Source organism: Electrona antarctica, assembly GCF_951216825.1.
Source record: "Electrona antarctica genome assembly, chromosome: 17".
Lineage (NCBI taxonomy): Eukaryota > Metazoa > Chordata > Actinopteri > Myctophiformes > Myctophidae > Electrona > Electrona antarctica.
The window spans coordinates 26,991,217-27,018,640 of record NC_136798.1 but is presented as its reverse complement, the minus strand read 5'-3'; the positions used below and the strand labels follow the sequence as shown (position 1 = coordinate 27,018,640).

General features: G+C 41.2%; 2 protein-coding genes across 3 annotated transcripts; both read right to left on the bottom strand.

Moving 5' to 3' along the window:
- Positions 1-7,644: 7,644 nt before the first annotated feature.
- ptger2b (prostaglandin E receptor 2b (subtype EP2)) lies at positions 7,645-9,637 on the bottom strand. Its single transcript, XM_079526554.1, has 2 exons — positions 8,817-9,637; positions 7,645-8,274 (listed from the first exon to the last, which is right to left on the bottom strand). The coding sequence occupies exons 1-2, from the start codon at positions 9,615-9,617 to the stop codon at positions 8,011-8,013; spliced, it is 1,065 nt and encodes a 354-aa protein (XP_079382680.1). The 5' UTR covers positions 9,618-9,637; the 3' UTR covers positions 7,645-8,010.
- Positions 9,638-11,513: 1,876 nt separating this feature from the next.
- LOC306940881 (fatty acyl-CoA hydrolase precursor, medium chain-like) lies at positions 11,514-15,620 on the bottom strand. Of its 2 annotated transcripts, none has more exons than XM_079526129.1 (13): positions 15,493-15,620; positions 14,966-15,155; positions 14,739-14,880; positions 14,512-14,645; positions 14,263-14,416; positions 14,024-14,131; positions 13,407-13,505; positions 13,075-13,218; positions 12,826-12,909; positions 12,611-12,743; positions 12,371-12,520; positions 11,788-11,860; positions 11,514-11,673 (listed from the first exon to the last, which is right to left on the bottom strand). In XM_079526129.1, exons 1-13 carry the CDS (start codon positions 15,572-15,574, stop codon positions 11,613-11,615), a joined length of 1,554 nt encoding a protein of 517 aa, XP_079382255.1. In that variant the 5' UTR covers positions 15,575-15,620; the 3' UTR covers positions 11,514-11,612. The 2 variants fall into 2 exon arrangements, with proteins under 2 accessions (XP_079382255.1, XP_079382256.1); XM_079526130.1 differs by having other exon boundaries at positions 12,832-12,909.
- Positions 15,621-27,424: the final 11,804 nt, after the last annotated feature.

Genomic DNA, 27,424 nt, shown 5'->3' with positions numbered 1-27,424 from the left:
TCAAGTGACAGAACTGCTATCTCTAGTGTATGTTTGTGTACAAAGAGGACCTTTCTTTAAGCCATTGGTATAGTGGCTGGCAGTGGGATGGGCGGGCCCGGGGGACAGCAGGGGTGAAACACGTGACATTTGCAGGCAGGACCTGAGGCGTCTCTCAGCCAAATGCCACCTAGCCAGCCCACAGCCACACAAAAAGGGTGTGTAACCGGTATAATAATGACAGCGTAGGCTAGCCTATAATTATACGATGACTCAAATCACGCTTTAGGCTTAGCTACTCATAATAGCCATGTCGAGAATTATTTCGTTTTTAAGAAAACACAATACTTTATAATAGCCCAGCCCAGAGACTGTGAACAAAAATACCGGATAAACCAAGGGAGGAGTGGAGTAAAATGGTAAATGGTGCATTTATATAGCGCCTTTATCCAAGGCGCTTTACATAGATTGTGCATTACATTCACCCATTCACACACACATTCATACACCGATTGCGGCAGAAGCCATGCAAGGTACCAACCAGCAAATCGGGAGCAATTTGGGGTTCAGTGTCTTGCCCAAGGACACTTCGACATGTAGACAGGAGGAGCCGGGATTCGAACCGCCGACCCATGGATCATTGGACGACCTGCTCTACCTCTTGAGCTGGCCAGATGTATTTAGAACCAGGATGACTGGAAGCAACGATGGAGGGCTTGTCTGAGGACAACCTAGAGAGTGCAGGGAGATGCAGACACATGCTGGGTGTGTAGTTAATTTATTAAAATGTCATCTTAAAGATACATTGTGGGCGTTTTCTCAGATTTTTCTGTGCAATCATCCCCACAACTCTATATCTGACCATACATTATTTATGACTGCAGCCATATTGTCAATATAGAAATGAAAGCTCAAACTGGCCAAATGTGCTCACATTATTTAAAGCAGACTTTTTGCCATAACAGTCAGCTGTCACTGTAAAAGTCACAGTAAAACTCATTTTCGAATTATTATTTGGGAAATATGCAAATTAGGGGTCCGACACACCCAATCATAAAGATAAGTATTCCATTGAGTTTCTCATGCTCACAAATTATGAAATAGACAACAAGTTTGCATTTCTATCCCATCTGGTTCAAAAGTTATCCCCAAAGCTACTTTCTGATATAGGGGCCAATATTGGATTTCTAGCAGCAAGTTGACCGGGTTGTCCATGGGTTGTGTTCCTACTGAGTAATAGATATTATTTCTGGTGGCCAACCTTTTATAGCAGGGCAAATGCAGAAATCTAAAAAAGGGGTTACCCAAGGTGGGTATTTTGCATTTTTACATGTAAAATGTAAAAATGCGAAATACCCACCCATACATGCCTCATTTAAAATGTAATCAGCTCCATTGGATTCCTTGCCCCCAATGTGCAATTCCTTGCCCCCAAATGTAGATTTAACCACTGCAATCTTGATTTTAGGTCATCTAGGAGGCGAGATATTGAGAAATTATTTTTGTAAAATAGCCATTTTTAAAGATCCAAGATGGCTGCTATAACGACCTCGGGAAAAATTGCAACAAACATTTTCTGATTTGTTAGGCTATAAGGTTTCCAAAAATATATAGTTTTAAAAATCTTCGTTTTCATCCTACGAACTTACATAAGGAACATGACTATTACAAGAAAAGGATGCCTATTGCCTATAGCCTTAGCCTATTGTCACCACTACTGGGAGGGTTAGGAATGAAGACCATAAATCATACCATTGTCAGACTGAGCTTCAGTTATTTCTTCTGCAAATCACAGAATTATACAGCATGGTAAAATAGTAGGCATGACTGCCAATTCAACAGAAACTGAGAAACAATATGTACAGTATTATTAATAAAGACTCAACATTTAGGTCCACTCCAATGTAACAAAACCTCATAATGTTTAGGAAAGTAGGCTATCTTGCTGAAACCACAGTCATTTTAAACCACTCAGCCAGTGGTGAAGCAAAACTGTCATTTCACCAATAAATTAATATTTTGCAAGAATCCAAATGGCTGACCGTGTCCCTTGGTACAGTATTTCCTCATTATTAAGATATGCCAGGATGCTATAAATAAATATAAAAAATAAACTGGATCATGAGATGGTCTGACCGGGTCATGAACAAAGAGTAACTGACATTAATGGGGGATTATTAATGATGTATTATTTTATATACTGGGTCCTGACTTCATGGTCAAGCATAAACCTACACTATGAAATTAATCTGATACACAAACAAGGGAACATTGACAAGTGGACAGGTCTATGTATTATTTAACAACAGTCTACTTGCCTGCAGGCAACAAAATAGTTCCATTTATAAATTAGAACTAGATAAGCACAAATAAAACATGGTAACATGTTTCAAATTGGTCAATTCTAAATTTCATGTATTTACAACATTGTACCTTAACTCCTTAGGTCTGTTCTATTCAGCCTCTATACATACCAATAAAGATACTTGTTATTTATCAGCCCTTGGTTTACAATCAATCAATCAATCAATAGCTAATTCAGAATGGAGCTACTTCTAGCAATAATTAAAATGAACTGAAGTTAACACATTATGCATCTCAGATCTCTGCACTGGCTTACAGTGAGTCACAGAATAGTTACTTGGTGCTCGTTTTGGAAAGCTTGGGATAAAATAGGCCTATACAGAAAATAATGTTCTACTTGCACAGAATATAGCCAAATATAACGTAAATCTTGTCCCCACACGTCTCATATTTGCCATTGACAATGAAAGGAGAAATTAGGTTAAATGTTCGCCAAATATGACGTAAATTTAACCAACCAATCACATAAATGCAGTTGTTCATGAGATGATGTATGATTGTGTATAATGATAAGAGCACGCCTCACTTCACACGGGTGTGATTTTATTAAACATGCTTTGAAAGCAATAAGGTACACCCGCAACGTTTCGGTCACTAGGGACCTTCCTCAGGCATTAAACATGCTTTGAAAGTGCATGCTTTCAAGTGGGACCTGATCCATAAAAGGTTGAGAACCAGACAGTCCCACCCTGCCACCTAGTGACCAAAATGTATTTTGGTGTGAAACCAAGATTAACCACATTACACTGTTCAAAAGGGAAAACATGAATGAATAAATGACAATTACCCTCAAAACACAGTGAAACAAAAATAATGCTGCACTAATGTGATTGCACCTTAGTGGGCGTCACACTAGCATAAGTGAGTATTGGTCAAGGTTACCCACTGAGCCAAATAGTACTTAGCCAATCATGAAAGCAAAGAATAGCCAATCAGCTCTCACTGCATTATATATTTTTGCAACATTTGGAATTTATAGCCTAGATAGACATGCAGAAAATATGGTCGCCAGACTGAAACAAACAGATTGAGAAGGGGTCTTTTGGCCACTTCCTCATGGATTTAATTCATAGCCTACTTGCATAGTAACTCGCACAGTTCCTATAAGATCTTGGAAAATATCATCCTTTAAAACTTAAAATCACCCACAAAGCATATTTTCTCCCATTCTCTCTCTGGCAGTTAATACAGGGTGATTTCACTGCGTTGATGAATAGGTACGATGTTTGTGGTGGAAAGACATCAGCGATGAGGAATGTGGAGAGAAGGTCAGTAGCCTAATTTCAATGACAGACTTGGGTTTCAACATATATAAATGTTGTGGATCGAACAAAAGTGGTGAAAGGAAACTGCAATCTTCTCAACCCTGTTTATCTTACCACCCACCCATGTCCCAGGAACTGGGAAAATGAGTTAAAACAAACATCCCAGTCATCCATAAAAACACTTTGGATGTTCTACTTACAAGTATAAGTAATGGGCTGCCAGGAAGACCATCTGTGTCACATCACATAAACACTTGAATCAGTTGATACTCCAGTAAGCTGCTGGGGTTTGGCTAAGACCTTGTTCTCATCTAACCTCCAGCTCTCTGAGCCTGGGAACAGAGCTAGTAGGATGTTGCCTCTTCACCCAGACAAGATAGCAAGAGGACTGACGTCCTGATGATGCAAACCGTCTTGCACTGGACATTATGCAACCCTGCTCCCTCACTTTCAGCCTTCCAGGAAATAAAACGTCTGGGTTTCCGAGGCTACTTTCAGCCTGGCTTCTCTATTTTGGGCATGTCATTGATTATAGGCGAACATTTTCAAAAATGACAAATAAAAATGTGAAAAAGAAAAGTATATTAGCTATTTTTGCTATTCGTTGTACAAACATGGTATAGGGAATTATTTAAAAGCCTCAATTTACCTGCATGCACACACAATAATAACTAGTTTCTTTCTTCAGTGTGACAACGTAATAACAGAAAGTGTAACATTTGTTACTTAAATATAGATTGATGGCAGTAATTGCTCTCATATCAGCCACCTGAGGATTCAACTGCATGTCAAAGACCATACTGTAGGAAGTGGCACTAGTCCTACTATCCCATATAATGGGTGCATTGTGAACAGACATCTGTTGCATCCTGTTGTTGGATGGAATGCAAGAACAAGGGTGAAATGGTTTAAGCTAAATATACTCAGGAATTACCAACAAAGGTCATATTAACAAAGTATTAACAAAGTTTACATTTTAACAATAGGGCCTACTTTATTGTTCAAAATGATATCAGTGCACTGAAACAGTAAACTTAAATTTAATCCTTATAAATAAAATAAAAAAACACACACACACACACACACATTGATAGAACCATTTCTAAATGACCCCAAGCAGCTCTAATGAATGTATACTACGTCTTACACACATCTAATACAATTTTACATGCCTAATTGTCATCCTTAAGATTGACCTCAGAAGTCAATCTTCTTGAACAAACTGCAGGTTTAAAAGGCCCTCAGCTCTGAACTGGGAACACCTGGGAAAAATTTAATCCATTCTCTTTGGAGCAAATAGTAATCTCAACAAGGCAGACGGCTTCTCAGTTAAAGTGGGTGACAAGTCACACGTAAAGACAAAATTACCTACCTAGGTTCCATCCTGGAGACAAATCTTTCTGGTGATAAAATGGCCACCAATGTAATCAAAATGTCAACCAAACCAGAACCAGAAGAACAAGATTCCTGTAGTGTCTTACCCATGTACCTATATAAAATGTATAAATACTTCCTTAATGTCAACGAAGTCCACACTCAACCTAGATTTGGCTCAAACAAGGGATCAAATTATTTTTGCTCCTATGCCACTAAAATGTGGAATGCCCTACCAACAGCCATCAAGACATGTGAATCCCTTGACTCCTTCAAACCGCTCTGAAAGAGCACCTACGGACGGCTGCAATTCAAAACTGGCCCCTGTAAAAACAAAACAAAAAGAAAGTCTGAGTTCCCCCCACCCCTCTTTTTTTACTTTCTTTATATGATGATTTCCTGGTTTGTGTATATTTGTACGTCTTTAAATGTTCTGATTAATTGAAAATGGTGGACCCTGTTGTAAACAAGCTTTATCATGGTTTTGTCACAAAGTAAGAGTTTTTGTAATGACTTGTGCTTTTGTTTGAAATGTACCCATTCTGATGCTGCATACTGTGAAATAAAAAAATCAATCAATCCTGAATGGGATCCTGAATGAATAAAATTCCATGGATATCCTAGCCATGCATTCTACAGTGGTTGTGTTATGCAATGAATCAGTGTCACTTGAATAAATTGGTGTATGACCAGCTAACCTCTCAGTTGGTTCTGGCCCTTTTCACTATTCTTACTGACTAAATTAAGCCTGACTACTTTACTTTACTACTGTGGCATGATTTGTCACTTTCCAAAAAATAGCCAATGTACAAGTTTAGCTTGTAGATCTGCTATTTCGGCGAAGGAACATTCATGTTCTGGGACATAGCATTTCAGAGCTTGAAGTAAACGGGATGCAAACAGGAAAACTTCATATACACAGCATGTCGAATGCATAAACCACATTTACAATGTATACATTTCCCTTAAGGTACTGATATACTGTATACAGTACACTGAGTAAATGAGCAGAATAAGCTATCAACAGCGAGGAGTTCTGTTTCTCTGAGCTTCAATAGTAAGCTTGCAAATGTTACACACATTTTGCTGATCTAGCCAACAAGGAAGTCACGGCACATCACATTCACACATAGTGGTAAAGATAGTCATCCTGATTAAGTTTTATGCTATCATATCTTCCTGTGAGGTTTAACCACATGAATCCAGCATCCCTATTTTGGTGTGAACATTCACCTAGATGTAGAACGGCTATTTTCCATGAAGAGGTGTAGAAGGCAATACTAGCAGACCTAGTATAGAGCCCTGGGAAACTCCAGTCAACTAAGTACAGTATATAGGATGTAAGTGGTTAATACCTGCAGTGAAATACTTCTACTTGTCTTAGCTAAAGGTAGACCTTTATTAAACTGGAAATGGTCATGGTTAGTGCTTGGGTTGAGCTGTTGGGGGTTAAGAAGTCTCGCGTATCCAGATCATCAGATATCTCTGCCTACTACTGTATGTCTTGGGGAATCTAAATGAATGGGCTTGGATGACAAATAAAACGAGCGGAAACACATCTACTCCCACTGCTTTGATACCAATACAGATATCATGACGTCTTTGCATTGGTTGTGAAGCTGTTGCTTTTTCAATGTACAAATTGTTTGCTCCCAGTTTTAGCCCATTCATTGAATGTCACTAGACATATCAGTCAAATCTTTGATCATCTGGCTACGCAAGACTAGGGGTTAAGTCAAGTGTCTTGCTTAGGGACACGTTGACAAATATACTGGGCAGGCCGTGGTGGGTGAATTCATTTAAATATACTGGGCAGGCCGTGGTGGGTGAATTCATTTATAAATATACTGGGCAGGCCGTGGTGGGTGAATTCATTTATACTGGGCAGGCCGTGGTGGGTGAATTCATTTAAATATACTGGGCAGGCCGTGGTGGGTGAATTCATTTATAAATATACTGGGCAGGCCGTGGTGGGTGAATTCATTTAAATATACTGGGCAGGCCGTGGTGGGTGAATTCATTTATAAATATACTGGGCAGGCCGTGGTGGGTGAATTCATTTAAATATACTGGGCAGGCCGTGGTGGGTGAATTCATTTATAAATATACTGGGCAGGCCGTGGTGGGTGAATTCATTTATAAATATACTGGGCAGGCCGTGGTGGGTGAATTCATTTAAATATACTGGGCAGGCCGTGGTGGGTGAATTCATTTAAATATACTGGGCAGGCCGTGGTGGGTGAATTCATTTATAAATATACTGGGCAGGCCGTGGTGGGTGAATTCATTTATAAATATACTGGGCAGGCCGTGGTGGGTGAATTCATTTAAATATACTGGGCAGGCCGTGGTGGGTGAATTCATTTAAATATACTGGGCAGGCCGTGGTGGGTGAATTCATTTATAAATATACTGGGCAGGCCGTGGTGGGTGAATTCATTTATACTGGGCAGGCCGTGGTGGGTGAATTCATTTAAATATACTGGGCAGGCCGTGGTGGGTGAATAACCACTTTATTAAAGGCTTTTTACTTTTTTTCAACAAAGGTTTACATGTTGCTTTACGGGGTAAAAACAACCAACAGCAGGAATTAGCACCATGAATAAAACAATAAATTAAATAAGCATCTCATCAAGCTCTAATGGAGCAAAATGCCAACGTGACTTGAACATGTCATGGACACCTTGACACTGGGACGAAGTATCTCCTTCCCTTACACACTACCTTTTTAATTTCAAGGACCCCCAGTTTGACATGCATTATGCCATATGGACCCCCACGGTCTCAGGGGATCCCAATCCACATTGGGGAACCCAATCCACACGGTACAATCCTCAGTGTTACTTTAACTCTGAGAGGGTATACAAATGGAACCAAATGGACCATTTGTACCCTCTCAGAGTTACAGACCTGTAATGGTCCACTTGGACTCCTGGTGGTCCCCGGACCCTACGTTCAGGAACAGTGTTCTACACCACTTGGTGCGATAAACACAGGTCCTCGACAGGCCAGAATGATGCACGTGTCATCACCTATCCCCTGCCTGATTTAGGAGAGGCCCCGGCGGGCCCTTAGTGGCCGCTGTTGGCTGAACAGTGAGAGCCATCCCTGGGGAAAGCTTGGACTTGTGTGGCCTGCAGGGCAGCTTCCTCCAGATGAACCTTTGAACAGAAGGCCTGAGGATGATGAAAACCCAGGGATTGATGATGGAGTTCAAGGACAGCAGGCGAAGAGCGGGTAGATCGCCTGCGTGGTACTCTTCCATCCTGCCAAGGTTTATGTAGACTCTGAGCTATGGGGTTGGTTCAATAAGCATGGAGACAGACAGACAAGACACAGTAAGGGCAAATGAATGCCATACATCCATATGCAGTGTATACAAGCACATTACGTATGTATGTATCATACTATTGTATGTATTGGTCATGTATGACCAACTCTAGTCTGAAAAAGGTTTATTCATGCATAATGAATATAATTCCAAACTCGAATTGGCTAAGGCTACAGTACTTTCAAACACCCTAGTCCCCTACACACCATTCCAAAGATTTGAGATGCTTCATTGCTTATAATATTTTAATAGGCCTCTATATAAATATGTTATGCTGAAATTGAAACTTACTCATCTATCATTGTTTGTCCCACATTGACAAGTCCTATATGAAATGTGCAGGCAACTTTTTATACATAGCCTAAATGTGAATTGTGTTGTCAGTGATGTCAGTCAGTGATTGCCCTTGAAAAGCTCTGGAACGCTTAAATTCAGATTTGCAGATTTATGGTTATGAGAAAGAACGCAGATGAAATTAAATATCAACGAAACAAAGCTCTTACCACTATGGGAGATGAGCAGAGGATGAAAACCACTGTAATGAAACTCATCAGCAAAAGATGCTCCACTTCCTCCGATAGCGACCTACGGCGGATCCCCGTCTGCTGTGGACCTCGGTTGCGCTGCGCGTTGTGCCTCCGGTGCATCTTCACGAGGCAGTACATGACGGTCACGTTGCATCCCACGGTGACAGAGATCATGATGAGCATGAAGGACGCATAGAGTCCATTGTACACTTTAGCCGCGCGATCTGACAGCGGGTGCATGTTGAGGAAGCACCATGTCCCGGGGCAATATTGCACGTAGGACCCGTACCCCGCGAAGGGGCTCACACAGAACAAGAAGCAGGCGACATAAATGAGTGCCAGAGCGATGTGGCCACAGTGCTTGTTGAAGTGCCTCTCGTAGAAGTAGGGAGAACCTATGGAGACGCAGCGCTCTATCGCCATTGCGCACAGAACGGACAGCGTGGAGAGGCTGAAGAAGGCCATGCTGAAGCCAAAGTATTTGCACACCTCATCGCCAGAACTCATCGACACAAGCGTCCTATTCCAGGCGTAAGAAGCCAGCACTATCGGGCTTACCGAAACAGTCCCCAGTAGATCCGTCACGACCAGCGCCGTGAGCAGGATTTGAAACAAGGACGAGCCTCTTCTCCGGCGCCGCAGATCCAGCAGGACCAGAGCTATGATGTTGCCCGCGGCCCCGGTGGAGAACATGACCGCAGACATCATGGGGCTGCCAGTCTCAAGAGTGCGTCTCTCGTTGCATTTGTTGGGATCTGAAGAGTAATTTAGTGCCATGTGTAGCTATTGGAAAGGAAACCCGCATGGGCTCCGGGACTTCGTAGGCTCTCAGGGAGTGCGTAAATGTGTCATGATTTATCCACGTACGACACACAGATGATAAGTAGCCTAGTGTCACGCCCCCAGGCCATAGCCCACACACGCGCCAGTGTCAAAGGCAGCAAATATCACACACGCAGAGTTTGGTTTGGCTTCTGTGGAACTTGGAAGACCACAGTTGTAGGCCTACATCATCATCATCGTGACTCATGATCGAGTCACCGAAGTGATCAGGAACGGGAAACATGAGAAAAGTAGAGCCTTTAGGGGGAAATTGACATGTTAATTCTATCAGATAGAACATTATTACGTTTTTTGTCAGATATAATCTATCTGACACAAAAAGTTAATAATGCACATTTGGAAAATAATTGGGAAATTAGCAATCATAAAACACAATTATAAGCTGCACACATCACTTATTATGTCGGTTCAGTTTTTGTATATTGTGTATTTTGCCCTGCTACTAATAAATTAGGACTTTGGTGATGTGTTAGGTACTCTGAGGTGTATTATGGATGTTTTATTTACTGTTCCAAAATGTAACTTTGACAATTTAGTATGGAAGTGTAATTTTATTTCTGCCTTGGCCAGTTCCTTCTTGTAAAAGAGACGCCGCAATGTGTTTTTACTGGTTAAATAAAGGTTAAATAAAATAATAAAACACCAGAGCAAAGAAATACCAGTGAGTTCAGTCACACGAGAGAGACTCGGAGTAGAACCGCTGCTCCTTCGCCTGGAAAGGAGACAGTTTAGGTGGTTCGGGCATCTGGTTAGGATGCCTCTCGGGCGTCTCCCTATAGGGAGGTCCTCGACTCACGTTCCACTTGGACGAGACCCCGGGGCAGACCAAGGCACAGTTGGAGGAAACACATCGACTCACTGGCCTTGGAACGTCTCGGAATCCCCCAGGAGGAAGTCACTAATGTTGCTCTGGAGAGGGAAGTCTGGAGCACTCTGGTGGAGCTGTTGCCACCGCGACCCGACTACGGATAAGCGGTTGAAGATGGATGGATGGATGGATGGATGAGTGACCAAGCCTGTGATAGGCTATGTGGTTTTTTTTATTATTATTAATTCAAATTTAAATCTGTCAACCTGCTTTTGAGCTTCAAATGTGCAATATTTGAAAATGTGTGCTTTGTTTTTGATATTGACCTACTGAATGAGATGAGTACACAAATGAAATGTAGATTTCTTTTATCATTTCTTTTTTTTGCTTGTGAAAACCGATTAAATAATCTGTATTATTTTGAGACCATTCCGATACCGATATGGCATTTTTATGGCCGATTCCAATTATGCTACCGATTAATCGTGCATCCCTACTCTGAACCAATAAGGTTGGACTGGGATGAAAAATAGGTCCTGGCATTTTTGGCACAGATCAGCCCATGCCATCACAATCAGTTGCACACCATCCCCTTTAACCCATATAAGACCTAAGGCCGATTCTACAAATGTTTCCACTGTAATATAATAAGCTATTTAGTAAACAGAAAATATATTTTCAGGAGAAGGAACTTATAGGATATGAGGATAAACAAGTTAAATTGGATGTGATCTTTGTGGGGTACTGTATTCTTTCTTGATTGGATGAAAATGTATTGTCTGCTTATTAAAGAGCTGGAGAGATAGGGAGACCCATAATCACTCTAAAATGATTACTATAAGAATATAGATATTCAACGTTTTAACAAACAAACAAATGCAGGGCTTTTTATTCTTTATGTTCTTGTATTCCATATTTCTTAATAAGATTCATTTACTGGGACTTTGTCTTGCAGCTTTTTCTTGTAGTTGTGGTTGATTGTAAATCGTTCTATAGGTGAGTAGTAGTAGAGAGAGAGTTGTCCAAGTATCCATACTACAGTTCACTGTGCTCTACATTCTCTTGACTCTGGTGAATCTTCTCAGGAACGGTTTGAGTTAGGAAGGTGTAGCGGTCCTTCTTCAGGTGCTGAGCAGACCACCGTACTGGTGCCAATGTACCAGGCCTGCTCCATTAGGTGACCTATACACAGTTGTTAGTTGATTTTAAGGACAAACATTAATGAGAGTATGTTGATAGAGACTTGGACTTATCTAATTATATATAAGATACTGTGTATTGCGAGTATAATCCTACCCCGTCCGAGCAAAGTTGCCCCAATAGCTCATCATGGTTTTGCTAAGCTGTTCCTCTTCTTCTGTACATGATACTGTAGAGTGATTAAGAAAAATGGTTTAGTGAAACTTCTGTTGTACACTTTCAAAAGGTATTGGAAAGCGAGACAAAAAAATTATAATCTTTATTATGTTTTATAATTAATATAATATATATTATATCGTTGCTGTCAGGAGGAAAGCTCTTAAATCAATTTTTGAGGTTTTGATTTTTTTTGGCATAAATCAGTGCTATTGAATACGTCTGTGTGTTGTTTCGAAAATATTGAACCAATGCAAAGTAGTAAAAAACGGTTGGGACAAAACCTCTTAACTCCATTGGACCCTCAAACTGTCAGCTAAAGCAACTAACTCCCCCTCTCATGCAAGTAATTGACAATATATAAAGTCACAACACCAACTTTGATGAGGCAGTATTGCTTTGTTTTCAAAATAGAAGGTTTTCTTAATTTCCTGAAAAATGTATATTTTTAATTTCCTGAAAAATGTACATTTTGGAGTTAAGTGGTTTCTTCCCGACAGCAGAGATATAATATTGCACTTACTCCCAAATTCGGCATAGGAAGTCATGAAGCAGTATCCGAATACAATGATGATTTCATCACAATGGTCTGATCCAACAAAGCTTGGTCTTCTCTCCTGCATGTATTTGGGGGGATGCTGATACTCGTACAGGTATACAGGGGCACCTGCATCTGGTCGTAGACAAAAATTAGGTGTGTGTGTTTAATGTACGAGGCAAACCGGGTTAAGAAGAATGATTCTTAAGATTTCATTATTTTTACCTCTGTGGGAATTTGAAGTCTTAATGGCTGGAATGGCAAACAGAATATCCCCAAGCAACTCTGTAAATCCATCTCTAATTTTCAGTCGATCTCCACAGGTTCCAAGATATTCATCTGCCACAAGCTTTTTCAGCTTGACGAAGACAGAAAAGGTTACATTGACAGAAAACAAAAAATATGGCCATGAAATGAATGTTAGGCAGTGTTTCTCTTACATGTACATTGGGATAGAGCATGGCTAGAACACTCATGGCAAGGTCCCGGTCCATTCCCTCTGTCCAGTTTGGAGGAGCAAAGAACTAAAAGGGCAAGCAGGGTTTTATTTTTGTTTGTTTTGTAAAATAACAACATGAGCAAAACAATGTTTTATAAAGACTTGAGCAATTAATAAGTAATTGAGAATTTGAGTGTAAGTACGGTAATTAAATTCAAATGCAACAGTATCAAAGACCACATGTACTTACCGTAGGGAGTAGCCAGCCCCCTTCATGATTATTAATGCCTGTTATGAAAGGTATTTTAAGAAGTTTGTGGTTTTTGTACAGTTCATCCACAGGTTTGGTCAGGAAGTGTCCATCAACATTAACAGGGTATCTTAGCATGTTGTCCTTGAGAGAAAAGCATACCAATGTGTAACAGATTTAAGAAATGTATTGAAATGAGATTGTCAAACATTTCACTATAAAGATCAAATCAAAGATTATAAATTGGAAGTTATATACTGTTTGATCAACGTGTTATATCAGCAGATGATATCTAATACACCACTTGTTGACTTGTACTGTACATGTCTAACCTTTTCAATAGTCAGCATTGCATCAATGTCCATGGATCTCAGGCAGTCAGCAATCATTGTTGTGCTTGTGATGTCACAGCCTGATACATTGGCTAATAGCTGGCAGAGAAACATAATTTGTAAAGAAGAAAACCATATAAATATTGTTGGCATAATTTACTACATATTGTGTATTTATTTATTTTACAAATGTAAACCGAATCCATGTGGGAATGATGTGTCTCCAGTGGGGATCTCTGACTTCATGTGGTGAGCCTAATTGATTGATTGAATATTTTATTCGTAGAAACATCTGCTACGAGGATAAAACGAGAAAAAGCACTAATACTCGTTTACATCAGGGTCCTCCAAGACATTTATGCATGTGGCATTAGTCATTTACAGGGTATTACGTTTCAGCCCAATCAGGGCGTCATTATAAGATTGAAGGTAATATTTCAAATAGTAGGCCTATAAAACATGTGAAAACAATGAGGAGGTACTTCTGATGCCTAATGACAGTGTGCACTGTTTGACCAGTTTACAAGATTAGCTACGGACAGACAAAGAGTTATAGACGGCTAGACTACTGCAGAAGCATGATGTAAAAATTAAGTAAAGTAAACTGCAAAACTTACCTGGGCGATGGGCAAAGGATCTTGTGGAAATAAAAACCTATCTAACGCAGCAGTGCCACTCTCAGCGATTGCCCTGTGAAACAGGCCATCAGACAATGGAGACAGAGCCTGGTAATTCAAGCAACACAAAACATGGAATAAATGCTTTCAAACTAATTAAAAACTATTCCTCTGTGTATTCATTCTTTGCCATTTGTCATTGCGTTTCAGAGAATATTTGTATGTGGATTGTGCTGTACCAGGAGGGACACGCTCCATCCACCAGCGGACTCCCCAAATATGGTGACTGAACCTGGATCTCCTCCAAAGTTATGAATGTGCTCCTGGACCCATCGCAGAGCTGCCACCTGGTCCAGTAAACCAAAGTTTCCTGACATCTGTTCATCTCCAGTACTGAAAAGAGCACACAATCAGATATCGCTAAAACAAATCAGACCAATTAAGGCATAACTTTCCACAGGGTGTCATCATATCCACACCATCCTCACCTGAGAAATCCCAGTGCTCCTAAGCGATACTGGACCAGAACCACAACTACATCCTGGTAAGCAGCCAGGGCAGAACCATCGTACAATGAGGCTGCGCCACCTATTAGCCCTCCTCCATGGATCCAGACCATGACCTAGGAAGTGGAACGTTGATTATTTTTGTATCTTTTTAATTTGACTAATTATGTGCAGTCGCCAATTCTATGAGGTAAAACCCAGGATCTTACTGGGAGTTTGACATCTTGAGCAGCTGTTGCTCGTGTGTAAATGTTGAGGTAAAGACAGTCTTCTGAGATGGCAGGGGCATGTGCTGTCTTTGTGAATAGTATATTTATCATATGCAGATGAAACTGTATATTTTGGACACAGCTGTGAAAATAAAATAAGGAATAAATCCAGTTAATATATGGAATAAAACTCAATAAACACCTACTGGACTGCATTATTGACTTACATGAATGGTTGTTGGGTAGCATCCCTCACTCCTTCCCATCTTTCTGCAGGCTGGGGTGGGGTCAGTCTCAGCGACCCAACAGGTGGCTTGGCAAAGGGCACTCCCAGGTAGGTATGGACTCCTGTATCCTTCCCCTTTACGCCCCCATACTTGCCTCTCACACTCCCCAGTTCTGTGTGGACTACTGGAGCTAGTATAGCACATTGAGACAGATTTAGGCTATATGTCCACACCTACACGGGTATTGTTTTAGTAGTTTTTCCTCTTCCCCTTTCAAAAACATTCTTGTCTACATGAGCATGTCCACATTAAAATGCTAAACAAGTTGTCATTGCGAGAATGTCTATTGGCTCGCCTGTCATCGCGAGACTGCAGTTGTTAACAGACTGTCAGTCAGTTAACTCCATAGACACATACAAAAAAGTAAAAAAATCACGGCACTCCATCTTTAAACATGTGAAAGCTCAAATATTCATGGTTAGAAAGAAAACCACAGAAAAACATTAAATATTGTCGACTATACTTACCATCCAGGTCTGCAGTGGCACACAGAAACCATGTGCATGTTGCTAAGAGGAGTGGGGCTGCTGCCTTTGCAGGAGACGTCATACTTCACTTGTGTGCTGCCGACTGTGAGTGTGCTGCAACAGAAAACACTGCGCGGTTATAAATAACCTTTTTGTGAGGTGTGACATGATAAAAGTTCAGCCATTGACCAGTCTGACCTGGTCTAAAGTGCAACAAAGATTATGTATTTTGTATAATTGCCTTTGTCTGCATGCGAAGACGCATAGCAACAGCTCAGACAAGCTGGACAGCGGTGAGGGTAGAGTGAGATAAATTAGAGTTGAACACGACCCAAGGCATTTGACCCATGCCCTTTACCAGTGGTTCTCAAACGTTTTCATGTCAACGACCCCCCAAATTATTAGACCGCAGACCCGCTTTTGAAAATATTTCTACGGCTCTAGCAGTGATTTTCAACCATTTTAATTTCAAGGACCCCCAGTTTGGGCTACGGACCCCCATTTAATGGCATTTCTATTTCAAGGGACTCCAATTTATATTGTAAAAGAAATCATCATACATCATCTCATTCTGGCCAATCACAATTTGCATCCTCACTTTTCTGTCTTCACTTTTCTGCTCTCACTTTTATCTTCACTTTTTGATCTTGTAAACCTGTGATGTGACAATAAAGCTGATTCTGATTCTGTATGCTTTCTCTCTCCTGATTACCACTGAGCATTTAATGGTGCACGATGGTTTACATAGTGCTGCCTAATTGCACTTATTGTAACCAACCTCACCCATCAGGCACTTACAGGAAATCATTTATAAAATATACTTTTGGAATAATACCATAGTTTTTAAAAAAAGAAAAGAAAAGTTAGTCATTTCCCATTCTGTCATCTACTGTAGGCAAACATTTATAATAACTATATTACTCACAATGAAATAATTAAAAAGGACATTCATGAGAATCATGACAGATGGGCAAAGCTCACCATAAAGTTATTTACGGACTCCTTAAGGCCGTTCCAGGGGATGACCCAGTTGAATGACTAATTGTGAGTAATAAATAACGGTAGTGGGTCGCACACACCAAGACTTCAGTTCAAAATATTTATAGTAAGGGCATTTTATCAGGTATTTGACAAATCTGGGAACTAAATCGTTACCAAGAAATTTCTTCACCAATGTGTTTCTAAAGGTGTCTAATAACATGTACTAAAAGTTTGAAATTCAACTCCCGTGGGAAATTGAGTTATTAGCATAATATGCATAATATGCCCATAACATCCTATATAAGGCAAAAAAGTCCAAATTTCATCATTCTTTAAGTAGCATGTGACATATGAAACTAGGGTGATTGCATGATTCTGAATCCATTCCAAGCATTAGTTTTGCACAAAAAACACTCCTTGGGCTAAATTAGGCCATATCCACTTGACCAAATGTGCTGACCTCATCACGTTTGTGTGGCCGTTTTCCTCCCAAGGAGTGTTTTTTGTGCAAAACTAATGCTTGGAATGGAATGGATTCAGAATCATGCAAACACCCTAGTTTCATATGTCACATGTTACTAACAAGAAAATCAAGTCTCAAAAGCAACCCGCTGTTTTACCAATATGTTGTCTCAGTAAGACAGCCCTCCCCCTATAGAGCGTCGCAGTCCCGCCCCCTTTCAAGACGATGCCAGGCCCAGGAAATGATTCCCAATGCATTTTTCCCATAGACATTTCAAAAAGTATTTATTTAAAGACGGTTACGCCGCGGACAAAGCCAACTCGAGTCGTGACAACTCATGACAACAAACACAATATTTTGGACCAAACAAATAATTACAAAGAAGAAAAACAACAAAAAAAGTGTTGTAACCTGCCGTTTTTTTCTTCTTTCTAATTATTTCTTCGGCCCAAAAAATTGTGTTTGTTGTCATGAGTTGTCACGACTCGAGTTGGCTTTGTCCGCGGCGTAAACGTTATTATTATATTATTATTTATTATTTATTTAAATAAATACTTTTTGAAATGTCTATGAGGAAAATGAACGGAGAATCATTTCCTGGGCCCTGGTAGGGGGCGGGACTGCGACGCTCTATCCACAAGGAGGAGCAGTGCACCAAAGCATTATGGGAATTGTAGTCCAGGAAGGAAGTGAGCCCACATAGGAAAGTGTTTCTTGGCTTGGCTAACAGCCGATGTCCTCTACCTAAAACCGGCCGAAATCCTCACGTGCACGGTCGCGCACGCACGCGTGCGGTCTTCATGTGCATAGCTGCGTAACATTCGGGGCTTGATTAGAGCTTAATTTGACTTAGATATAAAAATAAACGATGATCGCATAGCATCGGGGACAGATGACTGTGTAACACAGTGCAGAAAGATAGCGGATGTTGATGTTCCGTTTAACCAGAAATGACGCCGCCAGATTCGCTCTATTCGGCTTGCCCCGTGAAAATTAGATATAGTGTGTATATCACAGATTTTTCTATTGGCATTAAAATTATGAATTAAAACTATGAATAGAGCTGGCAGAAGGCACTGAAAAGCTGCTATTGGGGTGGCAGTCCAAGGGTTAAAGTGCTGTCAGAGTATAGAAGGCCGAATGAAAGCGTTAAGATCTTCCTTATTGAACCTTCGCTAAAAGCTATATAGAACCAATTGTATCTGTACACTCTCAGAGTCCATTTGTTTCCATTTGTACACTCTCAAAGTTACAGACAGCGTCATGTTGTGAGCTTGTAAGTTGACTATTATTTGCTGAATGTTCGCCCCAGAATAAGGTTCAAGTGGTTACGGCGGACTCTTTGGAAGTGCAGATGGTCGTGACAATGCAGCAGTGGCCCATGATAGATGTGCTCTCACTCACTACATAATTATCTCAAAGATAGATGGTCTTCTTCTCGCTATCTCCAGATAAGAGCTGACAGAGAGAAACAATGATGAGGCACACAATTCGAAGGAAGGCTGCAGGCAGCACTCAAGATGTTTAAATAGTTAGAAGGAGCTCTTTGGCTCCAAAAGGGGAGGAAAGAAACATCCAAACAAAAACAAAGGGTCCAAGGCACTCTTTATGAAGTTAAATAAATATTTAATGTCAGGCTATAGTTCCTAATGGATCAGTATTCATTAAGAGGTGAAGCCCGAGGGAGGTTAGGGTTAGGGTGAGGGTTTGAGGTAGGTTGTCGTTCGGACCAATGCTCCGTCGGACCAAACACATGAACCCAGCTTATATAGCTGCTATTTTTGAATTGCCATTGCTTTCCTGGTTTTAATGGGTTGTGTCACTTTATGAACTATGTTGACATTAAAGCTTTCTTTTTTTTTTTTTTGCTTTTTTAACTCCACAGAGATTGTGTTTAGAACTTTAGAGACACATAAATCATTGACTAACGATGTCATGTGGATCAGTGATAGCAGGTCAAAGGCAAAGAAGCAACAAAGAGTAAACGGCTCCGTTGACCACCGGGAATGTCTGGGTTGTTTGTTATTATGGCGTTGCTCTGAAGGGGTCAGCTGTCTAGAATTGGGGATCCCAAACTTACAAAAATACATGACGTGTGTGTGTGTGTGTGTGTGTGTGTGTGTGTGTGTGTGTGTGTGTGTGTGTGTGTGTGTGTGTGTGTGTGTGTGTGTGTGTGTGTGTGTGTGTGTGTGTGTGTAAAGAAGTACCTCCCCAAATGTTTTCCCGCATAACATGTTGTATATTTTGTTGAAATCTTGAACTTTGCTTCTTCATTAATAATGGAACTCCACAGAGCTCGGATAAGGCTTGAAAACCGTCCACGTGGGAGCCGCAGATCTCAAGCCCCACAGGATTAGATTGTATTTTATATCTATTGGATATACAGTAAAGAAGAGAATCCCACCAGCATACGTTTATTGACTAAGCCCCCCTCATGTGTCACACAAGCATTCAAAAATCACTTCACTTACCACTGGGAAACGTTTTGTGTTTGTGACATCCCTGCTGGTTGTCCTGTGTGGTTGCCTGTTTGGGTGGAGTTGAGAGCTTCATTGGCTGATGTATGTGAGCTCAAATGTATTGGCGCCGAGTACACCAAGCTCATAACATGTGTTTCAACACGTTGTGAGCTTGTTGATCAGCTATGTTCACAGAATATTCGCCCATTATAACATGCCCAGAGTAGAGATGCTAGGGTTCATGTGGTTAATACATTTATTTAATAGTCTACAACGTCATTTCCGTTCCCACTTTGTCAAAGCCTGTTCATTCACAAATCCAAGCGCGAGCACTTTGCAGCAGCCAATCAGCGATTAGGCTCCATTCTTTAAAATGCCTCTGTCTCTAAGCTGTCATTCTCTTTTCAGCCAGCGACCAACCCACCTCCATCCCCAGCTCCACCTTGCTAAATTTCTGGAGCTGAAAGGAAAGAGGGCCATGCATCTGCTCTACCAGGCACCATCAGCGTCTAGACTCCATGGGGGGTTCTCTCCCCTATTCATATTTATGCCTGCTAAATACTCATGGAGTCTAATCGCCAAAACAATCTTTTGCAATAAACATTCACTTACTCCATATTGGTGTGATCTCTCCTTTTATTGAACTGTACACTAGTTGAATGAACTGATTTTACAGTGTAGTTTTGGGTCCCAGAGATTGAAATATCAGATATATATAAATTAATCAGATTGGGTTGGGGTTTGATAATGCATATCAGACTGGGGGTCGTTGAAATGAACCACTGGTGTAGAGTGAAAACAGTAGGGGGCCTAGTGCAGAGCCCTGGGGGACTCCGGTCAACTGAGTAAAGTGTTCATTCCAAAACGTGATCTTTGGCCAGTGGTGATGACACATACAGACACAAACAGAGGACCTCAGCACTGCTGCTCCATCTCTGGTCACTATACGCTCCATTTAGTCGCAGGCACTTGGGTTTCCTAATACTACTGGGAGTACTTATCAGCACTCAATGTCTGGCTTTGAGGAGAGAAATGTTCATGTCAAAAAGATCTTGACTGGATGAGGATATTGTATAAACCTTGAAATGAGTTATTGAGTATATTTGTGACAGGGCCTGTGTGTGTGTGTGTGTGTGTGTGTGTGTGTGTGTGTGTGTGTGTGTGTGTGTGTGTGTGTGTGTGTGTGTGTGTGTGTGTGTGTGTGTGTGTGTGTGTGTGTGTGTGTGTGTGTGTGTGTGTGCACATATTACTTTGTCAATCCCATTTTCAATTGCTTAACTCTGTCTTCTACCCGGAGCCAACCTAGGATAGCAAAATGGGTTGGAAGAAGGCCCCAGACCGAGAAGTAGTTGAATTAGTTTGTTTTGGGAGGTTTGAAGCAAGTCTTTTAATGACATTAGTGACACTGTGACACTCACATTTACATTTACATCTATCAAATAAAACGTGGTCAACCGTTATTTATAAAGCACCTTTACAACAATTTATACAAGTGTCACCTTTAATGCTAAGAATCAGTTGTGATTAGGAGAATCATGGTCCTCAGAGAACAAGGTACATTTAATTTAGTTTTTTTTAAATTATTTTTTATTTTCTAACTTTAGCCGAAACCTAGTCGCAACTCCTTGCAACAAAACAGTTTTTATGTCGACTGCACCAATGCAACTCCTTGTAACTTCCATTGGGGATAATGGCTGCATGTCATTGGACGATGCAAAAACGCTAATCCACGCCTTTGTTTTTTCTCGGCTTGATTACTGCAATGCACTTTTTTCTGGACTGCCTAAGAAAACAACTGACAGATTACAACTTGTCCAAAATGCAGCAGCCAGAGTTTTAACTAGAACTAAGATGAGAGAACATATTACTCCAGTTTTGGCTTCACTGCACTGGCTTCCGGTTGTTTTTAGGATTGATTTTAAAATTATTTTACTTGTTTATAAAGCTCTCAATGGTCTCGCACCTTCCTACTTACATGACTGCCTGCCTAAATATGTCCCAAACCGCCCCCTAAGGTCTTCCACTGCGGGCCTGCTCGCTTTGCCTAAAGAAATGTCAACTAAAAAATACGGGGAAGCAGCGTTTTGTTTTGCTTCTACGGGCCGACGGCGTGGAACAAACTCCCACTGTACCTTCGACAGGCAGTCTCTGTAGACATTTTTAAAGCGCAGCTCAAGACTTACTTCTACACTCTTGCTTTTAATTGATCTTTTAATTTTTTTGTTATTCATGTCCTCACTGTATTGCATTACTGCTCTTGTTTTTTTTAATGTTTATGCCTTTCTTTTCTTTTTTTTTCTTTTTCTCCATTGCTCTGTAAAGCACTTTGAGCTGCATTTCATGTCATGAAAGGTGCTATACAAATAAAGTTTTATTATTATTATTATGTTCTTTATGTCAGGGACCCCCATAAGAGAAGATTTATGTTGTTAGACTATTCAAAACTAGAGCAGTGTCCGTGGGGCCTCTACAGTGGTGCCCGTTGGGACGATGCAAGTTGGAAATCCATGCCCCATCCAGATATTGTGTCCCTTTTATGGTATGGTAAGTTCTTTGTCAGGCATGCCCAATTATGGAGTATATGCAGACTTGTCAGAATAGGCCAGCTCCATATGGACCCTGGCCAAGGGCCCTGTCCAGAGCTTGGGCAGAGGCCTTTTTGGGGCGTTTCTGGACAACCGAGGGTCTGACCGACTCGACACCAGCCACTGCACCCCCTGCGGTGGTGTCGAATTTGAAGTCCGTGGGGCGAACGGTTCTCGAGTTAAGTGGATTACACACAGACAGACAGACATACAGACAGAGACTTGGTGCATTTATAGTTAGATGTTATGTTTCAAAAATAGCCTACAATATCTACAGAGGACCTGGTGTTGCCTTTTCCAGTGTCTACTAATGAGAATAGTAGAGGAATTGACAGAAGGAAGGGTTTACTTGTACTGAAAGTTGTAAAGTTGTTAACCTACTATCAAAAAACATTAAATAAATCATTAACTGACAGTTTGTGAATGATCTAACTATGTATAATGTATAGTTATTCTAAAGTGGTAACAAACAAATATTTAGTCCAGTGTTTTATTATGATTTACACTGTAGGTTTGAGGTTATATTGTCTATAAGTTAAGCAACATAATACATTGTTTGCAATGAACAAAATATACAGATATCCCAGAGGACTTTAAAATGAACAGTGGAAAGTGCTGTTGTCTAAATGAAGAAATCAACACAAAAAATGGGGGGAAAAAAGGCTACAGTAGCTGAGGAAAAATGGGAACATTTGTTTGAGACTGAGGTTAAATATTTGTAAATACTTTGCATTCCTTCCTGCTTTGTTTAAGCCAGACTGGTTCCATAATAATCCATAGAGTGTGTTGATGTTGCATCTATAAAAGGACTTGAAGTCTCCTGCAATTAAATCGTTGTTTCTTCTTAACCCCTTAACCCCTGTACTGGATAGCCTGGAACCACAATTCCCTGAGGATAGAGAGCTGTGCGGTGCAGAGTCACCACAGGGGGTTAAATTAATTTAGCTCCTATGCCACTAAAATGTGGAACGCCCTACCAACAGCCGTTATGAAACGTGAATCCCTCGACACACACGTTCCACACCCCCACAGGAAATGCAGTGCCTGATGTTGAGTCCGTCGGACCCACGGTTGTCCAGAACAGCCACAAAAGGCCTCTGCCCGGGCTCTGGACAGGGCCCCTGCCCAATCTCCATATATGGAGCTGGCTGGTTCTGACATCACAACACTCCATATTTGGGCATGTCTGACACAGAACTCCATATGTATAGGAATAAAGGACACAGAGAGACAAATACAAAAATGTCCATATATGGGCATAAAAGGGACACAGACAGACGGGTACTCTGACACGGGTGCAACGGGTATTGCATAGACAGGTGGGGCATGGATCTCCAACTTCCATTGTTACTGACTCTGTGCTCTACAGCCGGGCACCGGTCTAGTTAAAATCAACACACCCATCTGACCACTTAGGGTCAGATGGGTGGGCCAAACACCTCTGGGATTGTCAAGTGGGCCCTGATCCAGAGAAGGTTAAAAGCCACTGGAATAAGGCATCCCCACTTGGGTCAGGGGAGACACAGTATATTGCGCAGTGAGATTCAGGCAGTACTAGTTGTCAACCGGTAGCTGTCCTACGCTAGCCTCGCGTAGCCAGCCTTCATCTGCCTTTGCAATGCATATTGCACCAGGCAGATTACGACAAGGCTGGCCCCTCTCAATTGTGGGAGGACTTGACGGCCGAAGTGGTGACGAGCCAACCAGATTAATTTGTCTGGAACCAGGCTATAACCAACCAGGGCCCAGTATGCAAATATGGAGCGGGACATTGCGGACGAGACTAATAGCCACACTCCACACAGTGATATTAGTATTGCAACGCGAGGCTAGTCCCGCACGACAAGAGTTTGGAGAAGAGACCAACTCCAACCACTGCAGATTGGTTGAAATAACATTTCATTTGTTAAAATAAGCTCCAGATTTCAACTTCAAATGTAAAAAAAAGATCATCCATGAAATTCCATCTATACTAAAATCAACCCGTGTGCTGGTTTTGAGTGCATGTAAACACAAGTTTTTTGTTTAACATGTGCACCCCTCATTAGACAGATCCATCTGGATTACATAATATTGTTTTCCAGCATGTCTCATTTTGTTACCTTTTCTTCTCTGTGTGGAAACATCGTGAAATTTGTTCCGGCGGGTCGACGGTCAAATACATATAATTTGAGGGGTCCTTGACACCACTGATATACAGTAGCAACTGTATGTATGTAAACTGAAGGCATTTGTAGATACTAGAATTGGCCTCAGGTCTTAATGGGTTGAGTGGTTAACCCAAACGTTCTAAACAATGCCTTCTGTCCTGCACAGGAAGAGGACAGAGGAAGAGTATCTGCCCATGCAGAGGAGTCAGCTGCTTGGACTGACTGTCATCACGTCTGACTGTCACTAAAGGTAAATCATGTTGTACAATACATGTAGGGCCTACACAGTCAAAATCATGTGTGTCTATGTAGGGGTCAATTTGGTTACATTTGTATTCTCTCAAAGTTATAAATGGATAAATTAACATGATGATCCATTTTATCTTTTAACATTTTTTTGTGCATCTGTGTGGTTTGTTTATTTGATTTGAAAATTTAAACAAACTGAATTACTGTAGGCCCAAGTCTTGAGAGAGTTCTGGTACCAAGTTGTTGCCAAGTTTACCCAGTAGTCGGTGCTATAGGACACATTTTTAGATCAGAGAAAAGTCAGTCCTCTCTTCAGCCTCTTTTAAACCACATTAAATGATTGTGCTGTACAAGCTGTTAAGTAGCCTGGCTAAAGCCAGACCGAATCCGTGATTTGAGTCTGGCTTTATATTAGCCAGGCTAACTGTTAAGTGCCACATGCATGTTGCTATTGGCATTTAAGAAGAGGCTGAAAACTCTCTCTCGCTGTGTGCGTGTGCGTGTGTGTACACAGGTGTGCAGGTACTGAAGGGCCCCAGGAGCCCTTGTCAGGGCCCCTCAATTATGGCTTAAGCAGCTTATCACAGTTTGGCCTGTGACTTATTCTTCACACATCTGTATGCCAAGGTCTGCAACAGCTGGTGCAGGTGGGGGTGAAAAGTGCTGCAACATGAGTATGTTATTTACCTGTATTTACTGTGGTGTGAGTGACTGTGTAGTCATTCACGTCCACAAGCAAGCAATGTTTCATTATTTAAGTATAGTTAGGTTAATTTTTCCATTTTTGATGGTGACAGAGTGGAAGACTCTTTTTCAGAGTAGCCTTTAACAGAACTAACTCTATAATACCTCATTATAGTGTGGGAACATAAATGGGCACACCATTAGAGCAGCTGTTCTTGCATTCCTGTCCGTAATAACCTCCTAGGCCAGTGCTGAAAATATGCTTTATCAGCCGTGGGTTTTCTGATGAAAGGGGCCCCCATGCGTGCATGTGCGGGGTTCGTACATGCACGCTAGAGAAGCGAGCGGGTAATTTGGACCATTTGGCACTGTTCTGGCACGGTTCTATACGTTACTTTGGTCAAATATTTATCTACAAGCTCATTCATCAGCAGCATCACCTGTGCTGCAGTGCAGAATGTGAAAGAAAACTTTTATATCAGCAATTACTCACCGAGTGCTGAAGTGGAGGATGTAAGAACACACTTTTGTTGGTTACAGAGCAGGGTAAATATGAAGTTTTGCCCCCCAGTCCCCCAGTCAGTGACTGGAGGAGGCCACGTCACTGACAGGAGGAGGAAGCGACGCCTGGCCACAGGCCGCCTGCTAGGGGGCCCCTGATGGCCAGGGGCCCCCTAGCAGGCGGCCTGTGGGTTTACATAAACCATCAACCCTATATGCAAATTATGCCTGTGATCTAGGCCCTAGGTTGCTACCACTGCCCGCCAGTCTCTTTACAAATATATAGGTGTTACGGTTCTCTCTCGAGTCTCCACCACCTCCACACATCCATGTGCTGTGAGTGCTCTGTGCCCGTCAGCGCCATAGAGGGTCCCAGATCACTTCAATGTGCTGTGGATTTTTTAACTAGTGGGGCTATGTCGCGTGTACGTGCACGTGAGCGATCACTGATTGAAATAACCTCTTAAATGTATAGTAGACCTAATATTAGCCAACAAAATACTGTATATCAAATGTTATTCTATTTAGTTGCATAATGGGCAAACTTTAGCATTAGTATAATACTAGTGTTTAATTATGCATTTACCTTGCATCTCTGTAATTTAATTAGTTCATCATGAAGCCATCAGCCAGTGTGACTTCTTGTCCTGTGACGAACAGTCACAGTCAAAAGTTTTTGAGATACCCCTACCGGGCTTAGGACCAAACACAACATAGTTTTTCCTCATCTCTAATGCCTCCCATACATGAAATGGATTCTTGTATAAAAATATTTTACTGCAAAAGTGGTGAAATTTAATAATGACAATATGTGAATGTAAATATGAGATATAGACATTTGAACACAATAGGCGGAAATGTAAATCTATGTAGAGTGTCTTCTTTACTTTGTAGTGACTCTGACATGGATTGCCATAGCAACACATATGAGGGCTTGTATGGAAGGTGTGGTTCTGCTGAATCCAGCAATTCCAACTGTAGCTTGAATACACATGGAGTTTCAAATGGGAGGAAATAAAGCAGTCCTAAATGAAATCTACAGTATCAAAAAGATTAGTTTTATTTTGACTTCACGTATGCAAGGGTGTGGAAATTATAACAAATTCACTTGAGTATAAGTCCCTAAAATATATTAAATGTCACAAATGAGAAATTGTGAAAGTATATATGCAGCTTCAACAATAGTAGGCTACAGAGAGAAATGCAGCCCTACAATAGAACTACCTAGCTATTATTTAGCACACCTGGATGAGGGAAACCAAGCTCAATGCTCAATGTTATCCTCATACCAGCAAGTCATTCATTCATGTAGAGTTGAATAGTTGATATAATCATTTAACATGTTTGCTTAAGGTAAAGTTGTATTTAGTTCCACCGCATCTGCATTGTATTGCCTATGGCTTTCTTCATAAACGGACAGGTAAATCATTGCAAATATTTTGGAATATGAAAAGATTGGAATAATGGCAAATCAAGTAGCTATCTGACCTAGCTTTAAGTTCCATTTAGTGTAACAGAGCATGTCCAGTAGCCATTGACAATAGTAGAACCCTCAACCCTGACACTGTAGACCTGAGGGCGAGAAAATGGCGAGGTCACGTGCAAGCATCGGCCTGGGTGACAGTAGACTGCTGGGCATGGGGAGTCAGATCAACATATGGAATTAATTCTGTACTGGCCATATATGGAGCGTGTCTTGAGTATACAGGGATTAATGAGGTCAGATCAACATACAATATGGAATGTCAGAACAGGTCAGCTCCATTTATGGAGATCTAAGGGTTTGAGGTTTGAGGTCAGATGTAGAGTTGCTGGCCAATATTGATGACATCAGGGATCTCCATATATGGGCATTCCCAT